Source organism: Paramisgurnus dabryanus, chromosome 7 (assembly GCF_030506205.2).
Source record: "Paramisgurnus dabryanus chromosome 7, PD_genome_1.1, whole genome shotgun sequence".
Lineage (NCBI taxonomy): Eukaryota > Metazoa > Chordata > Actinopteri > Cypriniformes > Cobitidae > Paramisgurnus > Paramisgurnus dabryanus.
This window is the reverse complement of record NC_133343.1, coordinates 12,068,760-12,092,801: the sequence shown is the minus strand read 5'-3', so window position 1 is coordinate 12,092,801 and position 24,042 is coordinate 12,068,760. Positions and strand designations below refer to the sequence as shown.

Here is a 24,042-nt window from a genome sequence, read left to right as displayed (position 1 = left end):
AGACATAAATGCCCATGGCACAATATGGAATCCGTTTCTCTGAAGTTTACAATAAAGTTGAAGATTTCACTCTGTGATTGACAGTATGATGCAATCGATCATGTTTCCCTTTAACAGTATAAGCATAAGATTTAGATTTATAGATGCATTTAGTACTGGGCAGAGAGTGAATGTCAGTGCAGTCTTCTGGCAACAGTGTGTTTTTAAATATTTAATTGCTTTCGTTGCTGCTACGGGAGCATGTGCTGCTCAAGCGTGCATTGTGCATGCTCTAACGTGTTAACATGGCCGCTGAAAAAACGTGTGCCACTTAAGCGCTGCTTGCGATGTGAAACCGGCGTAACACACGTCTTGCAGATGTAATGATTAAGACAGCTTATTTTTATTCCATAGTTTTTTATTTTTTGTGGAAAATTTGTATAGTCCACCTTTAAGGTGCTATATTACCATGACAAATTTGCATTGCTTAAGTATTTGCACACTCTCTCTCTCCTTGTAGATCTCTTTCAGAAACTGTTCCGTCAGGATTTGTTGGTGGCCAGTCTTTTTCGTAATTTCCTATTGGCTGAGAGAATTATGAGGTCTTATAACTGTACACCAGTCAGCAGTCCCAGACTACCACCCACATACATGCACGCTATGTGGTAAGTGTATAGATGTGAAAACCCAAATGCTAATGCTATTTGATATCATATAGCAAATTTAGTAATTAAGATGCAATGTCAAGCAGTGAGAACAACTTCTGCTTTGTCAAATGTCATTGCACTTGGCCATTGTGGTCTCTGTGTGTTTGCAGGCAGGCATGGGACCTTGCGGTGGACATCTGCCTTTCCCAGCTCCCCACTATTATTGAGGAGGGCACAGCTTTCAGGGTGAATATAACTGATTCTGAATTTTTCCAATTTATTTCTGTTATATTTTTCAATATAAACGGTGTGCATTGTTGCAAAGCAGCTTTACAGAAAACATTTTAAAAATATTTATTTACCATATTTTCTGCGCTACAAGTCACACTTTTTTATAGGCTGCGACTTCTAGTAAGGTGTGACATATATGTCCAAATTAATTCATATGAACATGCAAACATTTAGGCTGGTGCCCCCCAGTGATCAAGAAATTTAAAGAAATGTATATAAATGCTTATAGCATTTGATTAAATTGCCATACTGTCAGGCTTCATTCTGTTGATTCTTTGGATCATGCAGAGTACGATTGTACCTAATGTCAGCGTAAAAACTACTTCCTGTCTGCCATTTTTAACCATATTATGAACCTAATTTTTCGAACTGAACTCCTAGAGCTTTTGTTTTGATTAGCTTGAATTTTTGTATGCTAAAAAATATCAAAAGTTTTTTGATGACTTATCCATTCTCGTATAACGCATCAATGAACACAATGGCGAAATTTGATTTGAGGCTGTATCTTCACAAAACGTTTGAAACTTGGTACGTGTAAGCACAGTCATGACCTCAGAGTACATGTACCGTTTCTTCATAGTGCAGTCTAGTGGTCTCGAGATATGAATTTTTTTTTATTTTTGCCTAAAACTACTGCAAACTTAGACAGTCGTCTTGGATGATTTTCGTTCATTTGGGCCATTGTTGGGCTTGCAGCTATGTTAATATTTGTTTCTGTATATCCACAGCACAGTCCATTCTTTGCTGAGCAGCTGACAGCGTTTCAGGTTTGGCTTACACTGGGTATTGAGAACAGAAATCCACCTGAGCAGCTGCCTATTGTCCTGCAGGTAACTGTAGCAACAACAAATACTCAATGGCTATGTTGTAAAAGATAGGCAGCATCATTTTCCTTAGTTTTGGCCTAAATTAGTTCCTCTAGTTTCTTTAGTTATGGCCTAAATCTGAAGCAGAATTTACTGTATATTTCAATAAATTGCAATGAGCTCCTTGATCAAATTTATCCAAGATAACAGTTAAATCAAGGAAATTTTTCCATAAATATATTTTATTAAATACTGAACAGCATCCAACATTTTTTAAATCTTATTCAACATTTGGCTGTCCTGTTTTTTTTGTTACATGGTAATTAGTCATTTGTTTATTTGTATTTGCAAGTGGTGTCATTTACATTTAGGGATTTAGCAGATGCTTTTATCCAAAGCGACTTTCAAAAATTAGGAAAAAATAAAGGAATTTGTTATAGGGAGGTAATAGTACAAGAAGTGCTTATACCAAGTTACAAGTTTTCACCATTCCGAAACAATACCTGTTGAGAGAGAAACATAGTAAGTATTTTTTAAGATAGAAGTGATGTGTCTGCAGTAAATATCAATTTGTCAAGTATTTTTGGAAGACAGGGGGCTGAGAACTCATCCCTGTGAAGCTCCCATGCGTAGTGAAAGGCCCTGTCCCAAATGCGCACTTCATGTGGACTTTCCGTCTCGTGGCCTTAAATTGCACATGCTCGCTTAGTCTACAAGTCCTTAGGGTGTCCCATCCGTCATTTTTGCCCCCATCCGTCACTTTGCACCCTTGATGCGATCTTCGCAAAGCCCGCACTGCAGCAGGCTTCACACACTTAACCAACCCAGAAGTCCTTGCAAAAGAGCAATTAGACCAATGAGACGACGAATGGAAGGTGTTCACACTGATAGGCAATTTATCTGACACTCGAGTCGGTCCCAAACTATGACTCTGGTGCGACTCGTGTCAAGGTTCCCTAAGGTCTGCACTACATTATGTCATCAAAGTGTGGACTCTGAGGAAGTCCACAAGTCCAGAGTGTGCCATTTGGGACAGGGCCTTAGTAAGATTGAGAAACAGTTTTCCAATTTTAACCACTTGAGGTCCAATTTTCACCACTTGAGGTTTGTCAGAAAGTCCTGAATCACATAAGTGTTCATAAACAAGTGTTTAGTCCCAAGCAAAACTAAGTGTTGGAGTACCTCAAGGTTCCATATTAGGACCTTTGTTGTTTACAATCTACATAAATGGTATTTGTACAAATATAAATGCAGCTGTACTTCTCTATGCGGATGATACTATCATATACAGTATTGCTAAAACTCCATATGAGGCATTAAAGAAACTGCAGGATGCCTTTATAACTCAACAAAATAATTTACTTACAACCCCAAAACAGAAAAAGTTGGGACACTGTAGAAATTGTGAGTAAAAAATCCTGTTCCTTTATATGTACATTTAACTTTTCTGGCCTCTTATTGCTACCTGTCCCAACTTTTTTTGGAATGTGTAGCTCTCATGAAATCCAAAATGAGCCAATATTTGGCATGACATTTCAAAATGTATCACTTTCAACATTTGATTTGTTATCTATATTCTATTGTGAATAAAATATAAGTTTATGAGATTTGTAAATTATTCCATTCCTTTTTTACTCACAATTTCTACAGTGTCCCAACTTTTTCTGTTTTGGGGTTGTAAATTAAAATTGGTACATAATTCCAAAAAGACAAAATTTATGTTATTTACTCACTCCAGTAATGTACAGGATTTGCCACATATTATCACGCAAGATGGTCAGAAAATTGAAAGCGTGTCATGTTATAATTACTTGGGTTTTTTATTGGATGATAAGCTTACATTTAAACCCCATGTAGATAACTTGGTAAAAAGATTGAGAGTTAGATTAGGTTTTTATTATAGGAATAAGGCTTGTTTTAATTTGAAAGTAAGAAAGGAACTCGTTGCTTCTGCCTTTTTATCTGTTATAGACTATGGGGATATTTTGTATATGCATGCAGCAAAGTCTGTTTTATGTTCACTGGACTCTATTTATATTTATTTTACGTTTTGTTACTTAAGCAGATTATTTTACACATAATTGTAAGCTGTATAGTTTATCAGGTTGGCCTCCGCTTTCAATTCGTAGACAGCATCATTGGTTTATTTTTATTTATAAGGGAATAATTGGACTGTTGCCTTCTTATTTATCAGTCTTTTCTTTAGTAGAAAACAACAGATATAATCTTAGATCAAAAAGCAGCATTCTTTTTAATATACCTGTTGTTAAAACTGAATTTGGCAAAATTGCTTTCCGTTATAATGCTCCCTCAACCTGGAATGCTTTGCAGAAACAGATGAAACTAGGCACTTTTATACCACTTAAGGATTTTAAATCATATGTCTGTGAAACCTTCAGCTATATTTGTGAATGTATATAGATTGTTGTTTTTTGTCTGTCTTGATTATTAGGTCATTTTTTGTATTAACTTTTGTTTTGTTAGATGTTGTGTTATGCTCTACTGGGATGTTATTAGATTTTAAGTGCTGCCTTTCTTGGCCAGGGATCATTTGAAAAAGAGACTATAGTCTCAATATGATTTCTCCTGGTTAAATAAATGAATATGGGTGGGTTTCTGCAAAAACACCACATTTCAGCAAAAAGCAGAGACGGACTTTTCATAGAGATCCCATTCAAAGCGATCTTTAAAACAGACACGGACATGCTAGCCTGGTAGAACCATCCTCTGCTATTTTGCTTCGCTTCATAGACAGAGTCTGGCTGGGCATAATTGACAATTGTTTTCCTTCTCGTGGGAGGGGCTTGTCTGAAGTTTAAAATCATTGGTCTAAACGTAAGCCAATCACATAACGTTTGGATATGATGTGCGTTATGCGCCAGCTCAGCCGCATCAAATTTCTGCTGTAAAACACACGCATGATGTGAAAACAAACCCATCGAGCGAAATACCGAAGTTTACATGGCTATGAACGACTTCTGCAGATTATGTAAAGTAAATCGGGCCAGAGCTAGTTGAACACTATCCTTACGGTGTCTTTCCACTCACATCTAAGTGGAGGAACGCCCCTCTCTCCTCTCAAACTCTTCCACCAGACGGCTATAACCATATGTAAATTAAATCTTCCTACCTTTTTTTCTGGTTAATCAGGAACGTCACCAAAGAATGTTTGCCCACGCGTCCTCCACCATTAACTGTGAACAATGAAATTTCCTTCCATGATATCTCGATTGTTGTGCACGTCAAGCTGTGCTGCACACAGTTTCTTGCTGACGATCGATAATAGTTGATAAATTAAACTTTTCCCAAAACCTGTCGGGAGTAGGGCAACAACATAATCTCCATTCAAAATGTTTAACAAACACTTTTCTTGTTCAGGATTAAGTTGGCAAGTGCCGGTTCTCCACAACAGAGCAAATAGCTTTCTGTGCCTCCATGTCCACTACAAACTACAACCGTACATTCGGCGCTTAGCGTCTACGTCACGGCTCTCAGCCCGCCCTCTGTTCATTGATTCGCCGGTTGTTTTGAGACCTGAGGAAAACGGTTTGAATGGGAGGTATCTCAGACTGAGTACAGAAGCGTAATGAAATTTAGCGGAAGTACAAAGTCTGACGTAGTCAGGCTACGGACATGCAGCCGCTTGCCATAATGCAATACTTCCGGGTTTAAAAAGTTGTGGAAGGTCACCACCTGGTGGATAATAGCGGTATTGCGGAAAGACGGAAAATCTCGTCATTGGCGGGGAAGCGTTTTCTCTTAATTGACGAGATATCTCGTCAATGGTGGTGAAAGAGTTAAAAGTTGCCAGCCACAACGGCAGAATTTTTTTATGATATTCATGAATGTTTAATGCCTTCCAGAAAATGTTCTTCTTTAAAAATATATAACATACAACATATCAAATTAAAAGAACAAGACCCCCTTTATAAAAACAGTACCTGGTGGTAAAAAATTATAGTTTTATAATAGTTCATAAATGTAATAGAAATAAGAGAATCTAACCAGTACACTTACAGAAATATTTTTGAATGTTAAAATAGCTGTGCATCCCTCCTATGAGATGTTGTTCTCAGAAATGGCCCCAAGCCAATTTGAGTTTTAGACCATTGTATTACGGCATTTATCACTGACTGACGTTCAGGGTGCACCTTTTTGTGTAATATTAGTAAGGTATAGTATAATGTTTATTTGACAGTGATTTCATATTTTTGTTTGATTATTCTCAGGAAAAAAATTACAAAATTATCACTGGGATGGTCGCTTTTAAAAAGATATATAAAAAGACAGATATGTACCTTTGAGAAACCAGTATGTGCCTCTAAGGTACCAATGTGTACCTTTGGGGAACCAATAAGCACCTTTAAGCATACCTGCAAACTATAGCCTGGGTGCCAACCGATCTTAGCCCCGCCCACAACATTTTAAAAGACTGGAAGATCGGTCTGGGGTTTCTCCGTTGAGGAGCTACTATGCGAGACCCAAAGCTGGTCGACCAATCAATTGATTCTGCAAAACTGGGTCGCACTTATGGAGGACCAAGTTAAAGAAGCAACTGAAATGGGTATCAAGGCGATGCAACTCGGCGTGCACGACGTGATTGATATAATTAGCGGTTATTTTCGGAATCGTGGCTGCAGAGTAAGTGGAGGGACATGCTTGGCTCCGATATTTTTCAAGCAAACGTAATGGATATCGTCGTCGATGAAGTTCAACTAATGTACAAATGGTAAGAGATAGTCTTACTGTATGACTTAGTAAATACTTAATGTTGTGATATAAATGAAATGTTGTAAACATAGTAGTTGTTGATGTACGTTCGCTAACTCAGACTTAGTGTAATCACAACGTAAGTGTCATTGTAGCGAAATAACTAGCAGTTCGGTCAGGCTGCAAAAGACGTCATTTCAACATACGTCACACACTCTGTTGCTCTGATTGGTCATAGGTCTATCCAATTGAGTGCAGAGGCATTTTTCGGTTGAGACACGCCTCATAATCATAGCCCAATAGAGCGGTATCAGACTCAAATTCTGACTAGAATTGAGTATGACAACGTCAGGCTATGCAAACTAATCACTTTTCGGCGAAATTCGTCATTTATGTGAATCGTGTAGATCCGAAGAGGTTTTTTGTGGGGTTGGTCAATCAGTCAGAAATTGTAAGATCAGTCCCAAGACGCGTCTCAATTATTCTCGTGTCTTTTGACCAATCAGCATTCAAAAGCAAGATAAGGTCGTCATCTTATTTTTCATGGACAACTTTTCGCAGTAACTTACAACAGCAACTCTGAGATGGGGAAAATGGCTGTCTTTGACCCTTTCTCACTGTACGACATAGGACCACCGAAAAAGAGTCACAATCACAGAAATCGCAAAAATGGCAATTTTTTGTCTGGGATAGCCAAAAATCGTGCAGTGTATCCCAGGCTAAAGTTTACGTTAACGTTACAGCATTAAACTTTTACCAACCTGTTATTAGGCTTGTTAGCACGCAAGGTCTGTGCAACAGCAACTGGCAGGCAAGGGCCTCGTACAGACCACATAACAGACCACATGTCTATAACTTAGGCCCGCAGGAACATGTTAAACTAGTATTAATTTTAAAACATTTGAAGAGTCAGTCACGAAACGCCAATCAGGAGAAATGACTAATTTTAAGGCTGCACACGCCATCAGGATTTCTTATAACGTTTCATTCTGTATAAATATGAATTATATGACCTTATATACAGCATTTTGTGGTTAGTAAACAGATGACGCGACGCGACATCTCCGCATCTGCTGCGCCCCGGCCACCTCACTGCAGATGATCAAATGTGTGATCGATGGCGCTGTGCAGATCAATCCACGAAAAACAAAATTACTTCGAGAGCGATTAGAAAGCATGCAAAGCAGTCTGCTCTTGCGATACTTTCATATCATATGCCATCTGTTTGCACAGTAATGCCTGTTTCACACATACTCCGTATTCAGTGCGTTTGTGCATATTGCAGTTCGTATGCGGTGGGATCTGTCAAGCATCCGTTGTGCTTTCACACATACTCCGTTTGCAGTGCATTGCGGACCCGCTGCTTCTGCGTATCAAATGATCACGTGATTGCCATTTCTGCAGAAAAGTGCATTCCCAATAAGCAATATAACATAGTTTGCTTGTTGTGGGTTTTTTTTCACAAAACGATATACTTAGATATTCTTTGATAGACTATGGATTAAGGATGTTTAAAATCTCTAGTGTCTTTAGCCTTGTGGTCAGGACACATGAATGTATCAAAGGTCTATTTATCTCCACATATATCATAAATATAAATAAGTAGGACAACTTTTGAAGAGAAAATGTAGGTGACAGGCTGGGTTGTACATTATACATTTCGTACTATTTATATATTTGCATTGACAAGATTATTTATATAACGGCAATGAACATCTCATATGGCAATAAATATTCTCACATAACATAACAGCATAATGACATGAATAAATGGACAAGGAAGCAGGATTGACATGCAAATTGTAGCATTATTACAGGAAAAAACGCAATATTACTGAAATAAACTCCAGGATGTCCGCGGGGTTTTAAAAAGTATTAAAAAGTGATAAATCAAACTTGTCAAATTTAAGGCCATTAAAAGTGTCAAAAGTGGTCTCAGAGGTAAATTTTTTTTCCAAATTAGGCATTATTTTTTCAGACTATCAGGTGTCATATTCTGATTGAAATTCTATCTGGGCACATAATCAAAGATCTTTCGTCTCTGGGATGTGATCAAAGCCTGGAGTGGAGCCAAATCACGTTCCTCTCTCCACTGTAAGCGTTCTGTAATCACTACGCACCGGATCCACTCCGGGTTTTCTGACTATCACGTTAAGCTGAGGTAAAACTTTATTTCAGCTAGCATGGTCAAATTGAAGATCGCTAAAGGAGTAAAAGACCAATGGAGATTGACTTGGCTTAGCGAAATGATGAAGATTGGCAAGCCTTTCAGTTTGTGGGCTAAGAAAACCAAACAGCCAGGTAACTTGCGTGTATTTGAACAGTATGACTAACGTTAGGGGTCCTGTATTTTGGGGGTAAATGATTTCTCACGTACGTGATCATCCGCGTCACGTTTTTTAATGCTATGCTGATCTAGCCAGTGGCTGATACAACTGGTTTGTTAAACTCGTGGGTAAGCTTCATGTGGCGCCACAAGAACCAATAGGCAGATGACATCCAAATCCCGTGAGAGCGATTTACGAGGAATCATAAGAGGAGACTGCTTCCGAAATGCTCTCACGGCACTTTCATGTCATCCACCTGTCGGTTCTTGCAGTTGCATTTGCGTGTGGTCACAAAAACTTAACATTTGTACATATATTTAAGTGATTTTAAGCCATTCAAACACAAACAACAGTGCTAAATTCGCCCGCTGTTTCTGTGTCAGAGGAGTATCCAAGCCGCGCATTCGTTTCTCATTGAGCTTGTGTTGTGAGTATTTTTGCTGATTTATTGGCCTTACATAACACATATGCCGCAAAAATCCCATCTTTGCAAATATCCTCATATAAACACAAGCATTTAGGTCTTAGAAGAAAGTAAACAGCAGAAACATTGCGCATAAAATAGCACATCAGCGCTGCCTCTATTGTAACATAATATTTTGTTGATAAAGGTACAGTCATTCAATTTACAACTGTCACTTTACAACTATGGTTACAGGCATCCTGTGCGAATTGTACACTAGTTTAACTCGAGTTACTCGTTCAGGGTTTATATTAATACATAACGTTATTGTATCAGAGCTGTAACTGTAAGCTGTAAGACTCTGGATTATTTGTTTATGTGTAATGAATAATATGATATGAAAAAGTTGTATTTGTTCACATTAGTAAATGCATTATATAACATGAACAAACAATGAGAAATATAGTGTATATAAGCATTAATTAATTCTTGTTTATTTCATTACAGTAATTGACGGTAGTTCATGTTGCATTCACTAATGTTAACAGTTTCAACTTTGATTAAAAAAATTAGTAAATGCTAAATAAATAGATTTTTATTTTATATATGGAGTTATTTAGCTGTTTCCCCTTAATCTGAAATGCCCTGCAAACTACAGCTACTTATATATGCCACAGGAGACTTCAATATGGAATTTATGGCAAAAAAAACTCCCCTTAAAATGCTATTGGTCTCGCCTACATAAGGTGTTGGTTAAAGGAATATGACTTGGCCTGAAAAACATTTCAGTCAGAATAATTTTTTTTTCACTTTAATCGATGTCTATTCTTTTTTTGTATGTTATACATGTCAAAATCTGTGTAAATAATAGAAATGTCGCTGATTAACACTTGCAATTCAGTGTCGTGATGGTTTTAAAAAATATTCTGAAGGTAGTAAAAAGGTATTAAAAAGTAGTAAATTTAACTTAAGGATTGCTACCCTGATACCCTGAACTCTGAGGTAAATGCGCCAAACACCCTGTTATAACTGCGACTATAACAAGTCAAGCTTAAAGGGGCAGTGAATCTGTCGATTTTATTGTTTTATACTGTTATCTGAGGTCTACTTAATGTTCGCGTGGTTTTTACATTCAAAACATCAAAAGCAATAAGTAATAGGCTATTTCATAACATGGATTAGTGGCTCTCTGGAGAAATGGTTCGTTTGAAGGGGTGGGCTGCATTGAAGACCTGGAGGTAAACACCCACTGCTGTGATTGGATAGCTTCATTCTCCATCATAACATGTGGGGAAATGTTTTAAAAACATTAATGTGTAAAAAAATAGCAGGTGAACACATATTTGTTTGAGCCACAAAAGATTCTGGGTGCTGAAGATGATACAAATAAATGACAATAAGTATAGTAAAGTAGAAACGAAACTTTAAACTCGACGTGACTTAATTACTGTGTATATACAACACAGTAAGCGCGCATCAGAATCTAAACTGTGGCAGGTAAGTCCTTCCTTTTCACTAACTTTGTATATTTCTATCGTTATATTACAGTCGTATTGTTAAGTGTTGCATTATTATGTTTTCGTTATTATATAATTCTTATTTGTTATTTTACTTCATTACTTCCACTTAAGAAGAGTTGTGCACTTTTTATTTTAATATATATCTTTACATAAATACTTCTTCTATTTAAAAGCTATAATTTTGTTATTTTACTAACCCAACGACTCCTCCGCGCTTTCCAATAGGTTGCACGTAAATATCTGTGCATATGTGCCACCAGTACTCCATCAGAGCGGGTCTTTTAAGGGAGCAGCCAGCACTTCAATCCGGAGCTTATTAAAACCAGACAAAGTGAACAAGTTGGTATTTCTGGCCAGAAACATCTGAGCACGATCTCCCGAGACACTACAACAGGCTACTAATAATGTATTAGTATGGGCTGTTTTCTTGTACAAAATTAAATATTTAAAGTTAAATCAATGTACAACATGTCAAAAGGCAACATTCTAACAGTGTCAAGATCAAATGCCTGACAGGATATTTTCACAGACTAATAAAACGTTACGTCTCAGGCATAGACTACAGTATTTAAAATAGCATATATGCATTAGTTATATTTTGAATTTAATTTGTAGACCAACTCCTGCAAAGATTTTAGGTTAACTGTAGTCTATAGAAGAGAGTTAGTGTGTGTCGACTCGCAGCGGAGTGGGGTGGGGGCGTGGCATCATGATGGTGTCTCTCCATCACGATGGACGATGATATCGTCCATTGGCACAACCCTATCAGACATCGGAGGGAAGAGCAGCTGCACTGAGATCGCGGCAAATTTCAGAAGGACTTGCTGAGATGAGGCTGCCCTCGTCGGTGTACACACCGCTGACTCACCGGAACTCGCATATCCAAAAGGAAATTTTAATATAGGCGCTATCTTTACTAACTGACCACAGATTTGAAGTTTATTCATCTATATTCTTGACTAAACAGCGCTTAAAACTAAATTTTATGACACAGAAAGAGTAATATTTTGAATATTGTGCAAGCTTTAAGCTTCATTGCTGTTGATGCGAAATGCATTCTGGGAAACTTGGCTGTCAGAAGTCCGCACAAGTCTTCTCCTGATGCATCCTCGATAAAATGGGCGGATCAAGAACACATCTGGGGATGTTATGTGAACTTGGCTTGATGCAAACTTGATTTGGAACAGTACTTGGGCTGTACTGATGACGTTTTTCAAGTCCACAAGAACACAAGTACAGACAAGAACGCATATTGAGAAACGGCCCTTGTCTGTTGTGGGAGATACGCGCGCAAAGTCTTGCAATACGGAAGCAGGCGCGAGTATGTAACAAGCATTGAGAGACACAGGGTGTGCGCGTGCTTTAAATTGAAACCCCTCGTCAGTTTAGGAGAAGCGCCGTTTTGGTTGACATGCCTCTCACAGAGACAGCACCGCCATACTTGCGCTCATTCAATTGGTAAGACTGTCACAAAGCCCCTCTGCATATTTCTCATATCACATCCTTTCGCGTTTTGCTAATCGCAACGTTTCACATCGCGATTGCGGTTTGATTTCGATTAATCGCCCTAGCATGTGATGTCACTGAGTGGCAAAAGACAGAGCGGTAGAATTTGTTTACAGTGTGAAGTCAGCGAAAACACTGGGAAACGCCTCTTAATGGGAAAAAGCTGTTGTGCGATAGACTGTACTAAATGCCAAGTTAGTATAAGAAAGAAAATAGAAACACTCACTTTATAGTCAGACGTACACTTTTTCCATAAAATTTCCAAATTACACAGGGTCACATTTGTCTATGCCAAGCAGTGAAAAAACACAAATATTATTGTTTCACTGACAAAACTGTGGTGTACCCACAGCATGATGAGTAAATAAATAGGTCCACTTGTAGTAACATTTCTTTAGTTTTTGTTGTGTGAATGACGGTTGGAAGATGACATTCAGTCAGCCTCCTCAATGGTAAGATCGAATACTGCTCTAGACGCGTTCGTACTTACCTGTGAGAAAACTCAAAAATATGAATAAATGTTCCACTAACAGAACTGTGGTATACTAACAACATAATAAATAAATGTGGTACCTTTAAAGTTTTTGCGGGTGAATGATGGTTGGTTGAGAACAGTCAGCCAGTCTCGTCATTGGTAAAGATCCAAAATTATGCTGGACGCATTTGTGCTAACCTGGGATAAAACACACAAATATGAATTACTTTTCTACATACAGAACTGTAGTATACTCACAACATAATAAGTGTGGTAACATTACCTTTAAAAGGTTTTATGAGTGAATGGCCGTCAGTCAGTACTTATTGAAAGAAATTCAAATTTGCGCGGGAAACGCTTGTGCTAAACAGTAAGAAAACTCACACACACATATTAATTAATTTTCCATTGAAAGAACTGTGGTGTACTCACAACATAATAAATAAATTTGGTAACGTTACCTTTAAAAGGTTTTATGAGTGAAGGGCTGTCCGTCAGTACTCACTGAGAGAAATTCAAACTTGAGCGGGATATGTTTGTGCTAAACAGTGAGAAAACACATAAATATGAATTATTTTTCCAATTAAAGAACTGTGTTGTACTCGCAACATAATAAATGAACAATAAAATCTGGTAACTTTACCTATAAAAGGTTTTATGAGTGAATGGCCGTAATTGAGAAAAGACAGCCAGTTAGTCCTTACTGAGAGAGATTCGAACTTTCGCGGGAAACTTTTGTGCTAAACAGTACGAAAACGCATAAATATGAATACATTTTTCACTTACAGAACTGTGGTGTACTCACAACATAAAAAATCAATAAATAAATGTGGTAACGTTACCTTTTAAAGGTTTTATGAGTGAAGGGCCGTATGTCAATACTCACTGAGAAAGATTCAAACTTGCACAGAAAACATTTGTGCTAAACTGTAAGAAAACCAACACAAATATGAATTAATTTTCCATTGAAAGAACTGTGGTGTACTCACAACATAATAAATAAATGTGGTAACATTACCTTTAAAAGGTTTTATGAGTAGAAATGACCGTTTGGTCCAGAACAGACAGCCAGTCAGTTAGTCCTCTCTGAGAGAGATTCAAACTTGCGCAGGAAACGTTTGTGCTAAACTGTAAGAAAACACATAAATATGAATTAATTTTCCAATGAAAGAACTATGGTGTACTCACAACATAATAAATGAATAAATAAATGTGGTAACATTATCTTTAAAATGTTTTACACACATATACACACATTTTAAACACAAAGATCTTGCTCTATATAGAATAACTAATAGCAAATAAAAGCAAAGCTCAGTACCACGGAAACATGATTGTGCTTTAATGTTTCTCATTTTCTAGAACTTTAGATTATTTAGGTAAGTGAAATCTGTCAATTTTGAATTTCGTTAAAGTTTAACGTAGAACTTTATTGAAAAAGTGAACTTTATTTCTTGCATTTCTTTCATCTGCTGCTTAGAGTTTTCAGTGGCCGGGGAAACTTTTTTGTAAAAGTGAACTTTATTTCTTGCATCTCTTTCAAATGCTGCTTACAGATTTCACTGGCTGGAGAATAGAACAGAATGAATAAATAAATAATTTTATTTTATCTTTTTTTTTCTCAGGTACTCTTAAGTCAAGTACACAGACTGAGAGCACTGGATTTGCTTGGGCGGTTTTTGGACCTGGGCCCATGGGCTGTCAGTCTGGTGAGAGAGCAAATGCAGTTAACTTCAGCAAAAAAATATATATTGGTATATAAATTGTTGTAGATGTAATAATTTATACTAATAAATTATCATTATATAAATTAATAAATAAATTTCCTGTAAATTTGCAATTTAAACTTAACAGTATTCACCGAACTAGATAATGCATTTGTAACAACAACCTTTTTACAAATGAAACTCCCTCTCTCGCTCTCTCTCTCTCTCTCTCTCTCTCTCTCTCTCTCACGCTCTCTCTCTCTCTCGTGCACTCTCTCTATTTCTTTCTAGGCCCTATCGGTGGGGATTTTTCCGTATGTGTTAAAACTGTTGCAGAGTTCAGCGAGAGAGCTCAGGCCTCTGTTGGTCTTCATCTGGGCAAAGATACTTGCTGTGGATAGTGTAAGTAACCATCTTTAACCTCATTAATTCTTTAACTTATTTTCTTTTTAAAACAGGTTAGGTACAGTAGCAGTGATATATTAAAGACCAGCCAAGATCATATTTGTATTGAAGATGTAACAGACGAGATCATACTACGTTTTCTCATGCAGGCTTGTGCCCACTATTTAGAATTCCCGTGGTGTGTAATAAGTCATGAAATAATTGCCTAATATGCCTAACGATAAATACTGTAAAGTATTCTAAAAGCGATTGTCAATGTCAAAATTATATAACCCAAGACCATACACCCCCTGCACCCAAAAACAAAATTCTCACAATAACACACAGATATGCAAAAAATACATTATGACCATTAAAATTATTTAATTCTGATGTACAAGTTAGATTATAAATTGAAAATGTAAGCATTTTACTAGTATCCAGAACATTATTTAATTAAATGTGTAAATAAATGTGCAAAGCTGCATTCCTTTACTATTAGCTTTATGTTAACTTCATGGTAAATCATGTTAGCTTCATGTTATATAATGCTAGCTTCATGCTAACTTCATTTTAAATCATGTTATCTTCATGCTAAATCATGTTAACTTATGTTAGCTTCATGTTAACTTATGTTAGCTTTGTGATGAATTATGTTAGCTTCATGCTAAATCATGCTAACTTATGTTACCTTCATGCTAAGTCATGTTAACTTCATGTTAGCTTATGTTAGCTTCATACTAAATCATGCTAACTTCATGTTAGATCATGCTAGCTTCATGTTAAATCATGTTAGTGTCATGCTACTAAACTACTTTCAAATGTCTGTCAATCTGTTATAAAGTTTCAGGCCATGCTTTCTCAAGCCAACTTAAAGTTTGTCTTCAAACTTTACTATTTAGTTTATTTTGCAGTACATCAGTGAAAATATGTACTGAAATGTATGTACAGAAATATTTAAGTGATTGGACCTTGGAATAGGGCAGACCTCACTGCCTACATGTACTCTCATATTTTACACTATAGTACTGATTAAATTAATTACATTATAGTTTTTTGATTAAATAATTTTTGGATCAGCAAAAGAGGGTTGGGGGAATAAAATAAGAACAAATCAAGATATTACAAGAATATAAAAACAGAAGAACAAATAAAGTAAGGTTTAAAAGTAGTATTAAGGTACAGAAACAGAATCAAATTAATAATAACACTGTTTTTATTATATAAATTAAATTAATAATGAATTAATATTTTTCAAACTATAGAAGTGATTTTCCTTTGTCTTCTGTAGTTTGACAAACACAAGCATTTATTGTAAGGGGAACTATCCCTTTAATACACTGACACATCTGACACATTGCCATATCACCCTGTAGCCCAAGACAGCTTGCCCACTGAAGCTGAGCCTGGTCAGTACTTGGATGGGAGACCACCTGGGAAAGCCAGATTGCTGCTGGTAGAGGTGTTAGTGAGACCAGCAGGGGGTGCTCACCCTGTGGTCTGTGTGGGTCCTAACACCCCAGTATAGTGACGGAGAAACTACTGTCAAAAAGCACCATCTTTTGGATGAGACGTTAAACCGAGGTCCTGACTCTCTGTGGTCGTTAAAAATCCCAGGATGACATTCGAAAAAGAGTAGGGGTGTGCCTGGCATCCTGGCCAAAAACTTGCCCATTGGCCTATGAATCATCCCCATATCTACTAATTGGCTATATCACTCGGTCTCCTCTCCACTAATAAGCTGGTGTGTGGAGGGCGTTCTGGCGCAATATGGCATTTGGATGCTACACATTGGTGGTGGTGGAGGGATTCCCCCATTCATATGTAAAGCGCTTTGAGGTCTGCAGAAAAGCGCTATATAAATGTAACAAATTATAATCATCTGATTTCTTTCTAAACTGTTCAAATTATAAAATTAATGAGAATAATTGCCAAGACTTTGGAATAACAAGATAATTTGTGTGTATATATCCTGTCAAGCGCAGAGAAATTCTGTCTTTGCAGGCTTTTTAAAATGCATGTCCTCATGCGTGAGCTTTTGAGTTTGTGTCCATTTGAGTGTGTGTGTGAGCATCAATGCGCACAGAAAACCGATCACTTTAGCATCTTTGCAATCAAATATTCTAAAATCATCATAATTGTTAACATTTTCAAGGCTTATAAACACATGGAAACCCCCAGAGACTGAATAAAACATTCAATCTGCAGAATATAAAACTACCAGCAGGGGGAGCAAAAACCCGAAAATAGGTAAAGCCAGAACAGAGTGGGTGGACCAGCTGTCAATCTGTCAGCATTAACCAATTTTTATTAACAGTACTTAATACAATATTTTGCATATTTAACATTTACGTATTAACAGTAGGCTAGTAGACCAATGTGACTTACAAGCGAGGAGTATGTCCATCATTTGTTCCAATCCCATTCCAATAAAATTCTTTCAGGTAACTTTGCAATGTCAGTCTATGTATACATGTTGTTTTAAAGGAGTGGTTCAATGGTATTTCAAGCATTCTGATTAACACAGTTATAGAGTTGTTTCCTCATGCTAAACGCAGGCAAAGTGTCAAAAAAAGCAGTTGGGCGTGTTACAGAGTATTTCTGTGCCGAATGCACTTCGCCAGGGTATATGGGCACTTCCCCCGGAAAACCCCGCCCAGCCGTCAATCAGCGGGAGACGCTAGAACTTGCAAACATCTTATCACGCGACACAGCTTTGTTTAATTTCAAAACTTAACAATGGCACGAAAGAAGAAGTGTGTTTTTGGATGTAAGGAGAAGAAAGTCAGCCTTATGGAAACAATGGATATAGTTTATTATCTGGAGTAGCAGCGGAGTTTTGCGTGTGTGTTTGATGCGGTGGATTTTCCCAACCGGGTCATTAGTTGCACGCGGTAAGTAAGACTTATCTTATGTTGGAAATAGGTGTGTGCATATTATATAAATGACACGAACATGTAGTGAATCATAAGTTAAAACAGTGTTGTATAGTGTTGCATGACTCATACTCGTTCCTCCTGCGGTATAACTCCTCCTTAATTTTTTCGTACGTTATCGGAAAGAATCGGTAAAGCTAATCTTTCTTTTATAAATCTGATTAAACTAAAGACTCTTCGGAGATAAAAAGGATGTAATACTACTCTATAGGTACTCCAGATTAACATCAGAAATGCAGAAACAGTGTGTGTTACGTGAGCATTAATTGATATCATTGACGCCTCAGAATTCTACAGTGATAAGGTTTTACAGTGAATGATGACTTTTGGTCCCAAATGTAGTCACTCTGTGCATCCTCAACAAGCATGTGTATGACGAAGAATTCAGAAAAGGCGGATGACATCATAGTAACGCGAGAGCGATTCAAAAGCAGACTCTGGTACTTTGATCTCACCTGCATGTCGTTTTTTGCGGTGCCGCATGAAGTTGGACAAACCTGAAGTCAGGGATAGATGTTGGATCATGGCAAAGTGTGCATCTACAAACACTGTGCAAACCCCCCAACGTTACAAAAAAATACGGAAATCTGTATTTATACGAAAAAGTCCCTGTTCAGGTTGTTAACAGTGGTAAGGGAGCAACATAATGTAAGTAGCTAAACCAGTGATATAAAACACACATTTTTTAAGTTTTCAAGCGTACCTACACTTTTTCTTGCATACCACATGGATTAAAGTTTTCCGTCGCTAGACGGATTTCCGTCAATTGAAAAAATATTAAATTCACTTTTCATAAAGACGAGTCGTGTATTCACCTTTTTAAGTGGGATGTGATCAAAGCCTGGAGTGGAGCCAAATCACGTTCCTCTCTCCACTGTAAGCGTTCTGTAACCACCACGCACCGGATCCACTCCGGGTTTTCTGGCTGTATCACGTTAAGCTGAGGTAAAACTTTATTTAAGCTAGCATGGACAAACTTTTAATGCAGGAGGCTCCGATGTTTTGGAGATCGATAAAGGTGTAAAAGACCTGGAGATTGACTTAGCGAAATGATGAAGATTGGCAAGGCTTTCAGTTCGTGGGCTAAGAAAACCAAAAAGCCAGGTAACTTGCGTGTCTTTGCACAGTATGACTAGGGGTGCTGTATTTTGGGGGTAAATGATTTCCCCCGTACGTGATCACCCGCGTCCCGTTTTTGACTGCTGATCTAACCAGTGGCTGATACAACGGGTTTGTTAAACTCGTGGGTAAACTTCATGTGGCGCCACAAGAACCAGGAGGCAGATGACATCCAAATCCCGTGAGAGCGATTCGAGGAATCATAAAAGGAGAAAAGGAGACTGCTTCCGAAATGCTCTCGCGGGACTTTGATGTCAACCACATGTCGGTTCTTGCAGTTGCATTTGCGTGTGGTCACAAAAACTTAACATTTGTACACATATTTAAGCACCACAGTTTAAAAACAAGTGATTTAAGCCATTCAAAGTCAAACAACAGTGCAAAATGCGGCCGCTGTTTCTGTGTCAGATGGGCACGCAAAGTCGCGCATTCGCTTCTCATTGTGTGAGTATTTTTGCCGCTTTATTGGCCTTAAATAAACATATGCGTCAAAAATCCAGTCTTTGCAAATATCCTCATATAAACACGGCCATTTAGGTCTTAGGAGAAAGTAAACAGCAGAAACATTGCGCACAAAATAGCACATCAGCGCTGCCTCTATTGTAACATAATAATTTGTTGATAAAGGTACAGTCATTCATTGTACATCTTTCACTATGGTTACAGACATCCTGTGGGTATTGTTCACGAGTTTGACTCGAGTTACTCGTTTAGGATTTATATTCATACATAACGTTACTGTATAAGAGCTGTGACTGTAAGCTGTTTTGTGAACAGAACAGACCCTGGATTATTTGTTTGTGTACTGAATAATATGATATGAAAAAGTTGTATTTGTTTACATTAGTAAATGCATTATATAACATGAACAAACAATGAAAATATAGAGTATATAAGCATTCTTGTTTATGTCATTACAGTAATTGACGGTAGTTCATGGTGCATTCACTAATGTTAACAGTTTCAACTTTGATTTAAAAAAAAAATATTAGTAAATGCTCAAATTAATACATTTATAATTAATTAATTAATAATTAATAAAAGATTCATTAAAGGTGGTGATATTCATGTTTTCTTTTTATATAGTGAGTTATTTAGCTGTTTCGCCTTAATCTGAAATTCCCTGTAAACTACAGCTACCTATATACTACAGGAGACTTTAATATGGAATTAATGGCAAAAAAATCTCCCCTTAAAATGTTATTGGTCTCGCCTACATAAAGTGTAAGTTAAAGGAATATGACTTGGCCTGAAAAAAATTTCAGTCAGAAGAATTTTTTTCACTTTAATCCCTGATACCATCGCTTCTCATTTTGCTGATAATTTGCCACAGTCTCAAAGGGTGTTTCATTTTATGCAGTTCTGGGATTGGTTTAATGCAGAGGTCACATTTCAAGTATGCATTGCATACTTGACAAACCTTGTCACTTTCACTTTTATTTTTATTTGTTGCTTCAGTTTAATTTACTGTAGATTACTCATTTGGTTTTGTGTATTTTGAGTGTGAAAGTCCCTTTATTTGCACCAATCAATCTCAAATTGTCACTTTATAATTCTGCTCTTTCTCAGTGGATAACCTGAATCAAATCGGCTGTCATCTGCAGTTATCTACATTTTACTGAGACCAGTATTCATTGGACTTTATTTGGGCATTATATCCAGAGGAAAAGTAATAGAATGGAATAAAATAGTAACAGAGACTATTGGGTTTGGATTACTTTTGTAGTGTAAACGCACATGTGGTTGAATGTGTTTGAACAGCCACACGGGACCGCCTTCTCTCTATTTATCTAATCTGAGGTACTGAACACAATGTTTTACGTCTTTTCTGACTTCTGACGTGAACACACGTTATTTTTAGCCTTGCGTTGATAAAGCTAAATCCTCTAATCTTCCCGTAGTTTCATTTTGCAAGTGTGTGAAAGTTGCGCGATCTTATTTCAACATATACTTGTACAAAACACTGTGCAGCATGTTTACTTACAACAAAAGCAGTGGACCCTAACATAATATAAGTTTGGGTCCATATAAACTCGTCATTACTCCTGCTCACGTTTAAATGACAGCAGAGAGACTCGCCCACATTCTCACAAACCACCCCCTCAAAGTATTCAGGAAAGAAGCAGTCGAAAGTGGACAAAAGAGATGGATTTAAATACCAGATTTAAACGTGATACGTCTCTCTCATCCAATTGTGATCCGATCGACGAAAGCACATCTTAATACCAAGGTTAAACAGCCCCTAAGTGATGTCGTCATCTGTGCTTTGTTGTACAAGTTTTAAAACTCCCTTTCAGCGTTGAAAAACATCCAAATGCAGAGAATAAAGAACACCATTCCATTGATATGCTTTGCTGCTCCCGCGTTGAGCATTTGTTTGTATCACGTTTTTTACAATGATGCCACTCTAGTAGATTCTCACCCACAGTGAGCACAGCTTTTAGGCAAATATTGATTAAGACAAAGGAAGAACACAAAGAATAAAAGGTAACACTTTACAGATCAGTAATAACTAGGTCATTTTATAGTAATACAAACGTAATAACCACATATTACAAGTAATTGCTGTGCAGCTTCCAGGCAATTACTGTGCTGTTTTCAGACCGTAACAATGTAAATTGTGTTTATTAAAAGATGTAATAAAATGGTAATAATTGTAGTGATTATGTACTTACTGAAATTATAAATTCGAGGTAGTAACAGATACAATTTTACTTTTTTCCATCTAACTACTAAAATGATATACCAAATCCAACGCAATTCGGCAAACAAGCCTTCATCAGGGAGTAAAAACTTGTTTTTGCCTGATGAAGGCTTTTTGCCGAAACGCATCAGATTTACCTTGCTCGTGGTTTTTTATTAGGTTTATTATGACCAAGCCATATCAATAAAGGCTTTTTTAAAACTTTTTTAAGAGAGTGCCTAGGAGTTTTTCTTTGATTTGTTATACTACTATTTTCCTTTCGAAAGAGCACCTCGACCTCAACGTATTTTTTGAGTCTGGGAAGCGCTTCTTTTTTGATATTTTTAACTAATACAATGACTTTGGTTAGTCTCTTTGGTCCCTGTGTTTTTACACTTAAAAGTAACCATGTACTTACCAACATTTTACTCCTTCATAACACCATCAGGCTGATGTAATTACAGAAATATTACTTCACAAAAAGTAAACCCTGAACATTTATCATTTCAGTATGTACATATTCACTACAATTATTACTATTTTATTATAACTTTAAATGTCTGGATATTGCACAGTAATTACTTGTAATATGTGGTTTAAAAACAATATTACCATAACATTACCCAGTTATTACCAAACTGTAAAGTGTTACCTTTTTCCTCTCCTTTTAACTATTTTAGTCTACTGTAGCTAAATCGGGGTTAAACTAGCAGCTATGATTTCAATTATTGATTTTATATAAATGCATCACCTTATGCCAATAAAAATGATTGATTTTGTAGATAATGAACTAAGCATTAACTTGTAACTTGTCAACAATTCGTCAATAATTTGCTTTGTGGGTCTTACTATTAGTCTTACTATTAGTCCTATTAAAGGAGTAATATGACCCTATTTTCTGTCTCTTCTGATTCACAGCCTGTAAGAAGCCTATGTTTTCATATTAAAATAATTTCCTTCTGACTATTCAAACGCAAGCTTTGAGCAGTGTAGAGTTAGGCATGTTGTTCATCATTTCAACGATCACAAATGCAGACATGGTTTTATGTTTTAGTATCCTTACCTTACCGATCTTTTAAGTTCTGCTCAAGTCGCAGCTTGAGTTGATTGATCAGCTTAGTCATCTGAGTTTTCTGGGTGAGATTTGGGGTTGTATTGATAAGGTAGTAAAGACGATATAATTTCCTTTCACTACTGGAGCTGATTTTCCAAACATGGTACGGAGCGTCACATTTCCGTTTACGCACTTGAGTTATTCGGCCAATCAAAACGCACTGGATAGCTTGACAATCGCATCACACTGCTTTCTCAGAACAATGAGCTTTGTACAATTCAACACGATAAAGAAAAGCGTGGCATAAAGGAGCTACAATAATGTACGGTATGTGGAAAATAATGTGTTTTTTTTAACCATAAACCATGTGAACACATTGCATTACACCACATAAACAAAAAAATTTGCTTTTTTGCAATGGAATATTGGCCCTTTAAAAGCGAAGAAAAGCTCTTTTACACCCTCCGTAATGCTTTTCACTTACTGATCTCTGATTGATTCACTGAGCTCTGATTGATTCACTCGGTGACTGAAATGAATCAGTTTAAAAGATTGTTCATTTTAGAGTCATTACTGGTCACGGTGTGTGTTGAATGTGTGAAAGCGATTGCGATGTTGAACCACTGAATATTTTTATGCAGGAAACAATACTGTAATAATCAACTGTAGTGATTCACAGCTTTCACAAAATACAGCTAATAAAGCTCCTAATATAGCTAATATCAGCTCCTCTGCTGACAATCAAACGGCTCTACCAAGTGGCATAATGCCGCAACTGCACTTACAAATGACAATCCTAATTGTAAGGATTTTTGTTGTAAACATTGACATGCATAAATCGAGTGCTGGAGGAAATTTGCTAGAGGTGGACACCTACAAATTCTCTATGTAAGAAAAACCCATAGACTGTGAAAAGAAATAGACGTAGTGTCTGCGCGTCACTTTTGGATAACCGAAAATGGCCATAAAGCCAAGACATGGGTGGAGCTGAGGTTGCCTGGTTGTTGAATCCATGCCCGCCTAGTTCAACAGTATATATCCCTTAGTTATGCAGAATTTTAAGGCTTAATGTGATTTAAACTGTTGCGTTTAAAAATCACCCTCTCACAATTGTCAAGAAGGGTAAATTATCTATGTAGACCAAAAATAATTTTGTACCAGGCTGTAAACATGTATATTTTTGCTGTAAAATTGAGCATTTTAACATGGGGGGGGCTGGTCTATGGGATTGATTTCCTTTTGGAGCCAGATTTTAGCAACCAGTCAATTAATTGCAGTTTAAGACACTTTCGTGTTGGATTCACGAGAGAGATCAGAAGGTTGTCCCTTGGAAAACCCGTGTGAAAACAATCCCATTCAAAGATAACATTTAGGCTGAACAGATGTGTGAAATGTGTGAAGAGTGACAAAGTAACAGCTACAGTATTTCAAATATCCATGTGAAGAAACTACTGTACAAAACGGCTTTAGGACCCAGTATAAAAGCCAACAGGCAA

At 37.0% G+C, this 24,042-nt stretch overlaps 1 protein-coding gene across 4 annotated transcripts in view; it reads left to right on the top strand.

The window, feature by feature from the left end:
• rptor (regulatory associated protein of MTOR, complex 1) overlaps positions 1-24,042 on the top strand; it is a 343,625-nt gene that overhangs the window by 198,775 nt on the left and 120,808 nt on the right. For all 4 annotated transcript variants that reach the window (XM_065253269.2, XM_065253268.2, XM_065253267.2 and 1 more), the window contains 5 exons: positions 500-644; positions 797-872; positions 1,646-1,747; positions 14,290-14,373; positions 14,662-14,772. In XM_065253269.2, the coding sequence (XP_065109341.1) occupies positions 500-644; positions 797-872; positions 1,646-1,747; positions 14,290-14,373; positions 14,662-14,772 (518 nt within the window). The remainder of the gene's footprint in view (positions 1-499; positions 645-796; positions 873-1,645; positions 1,748-14,289; positions 14,374-14,661; positions 14,773-24,042) is intronic.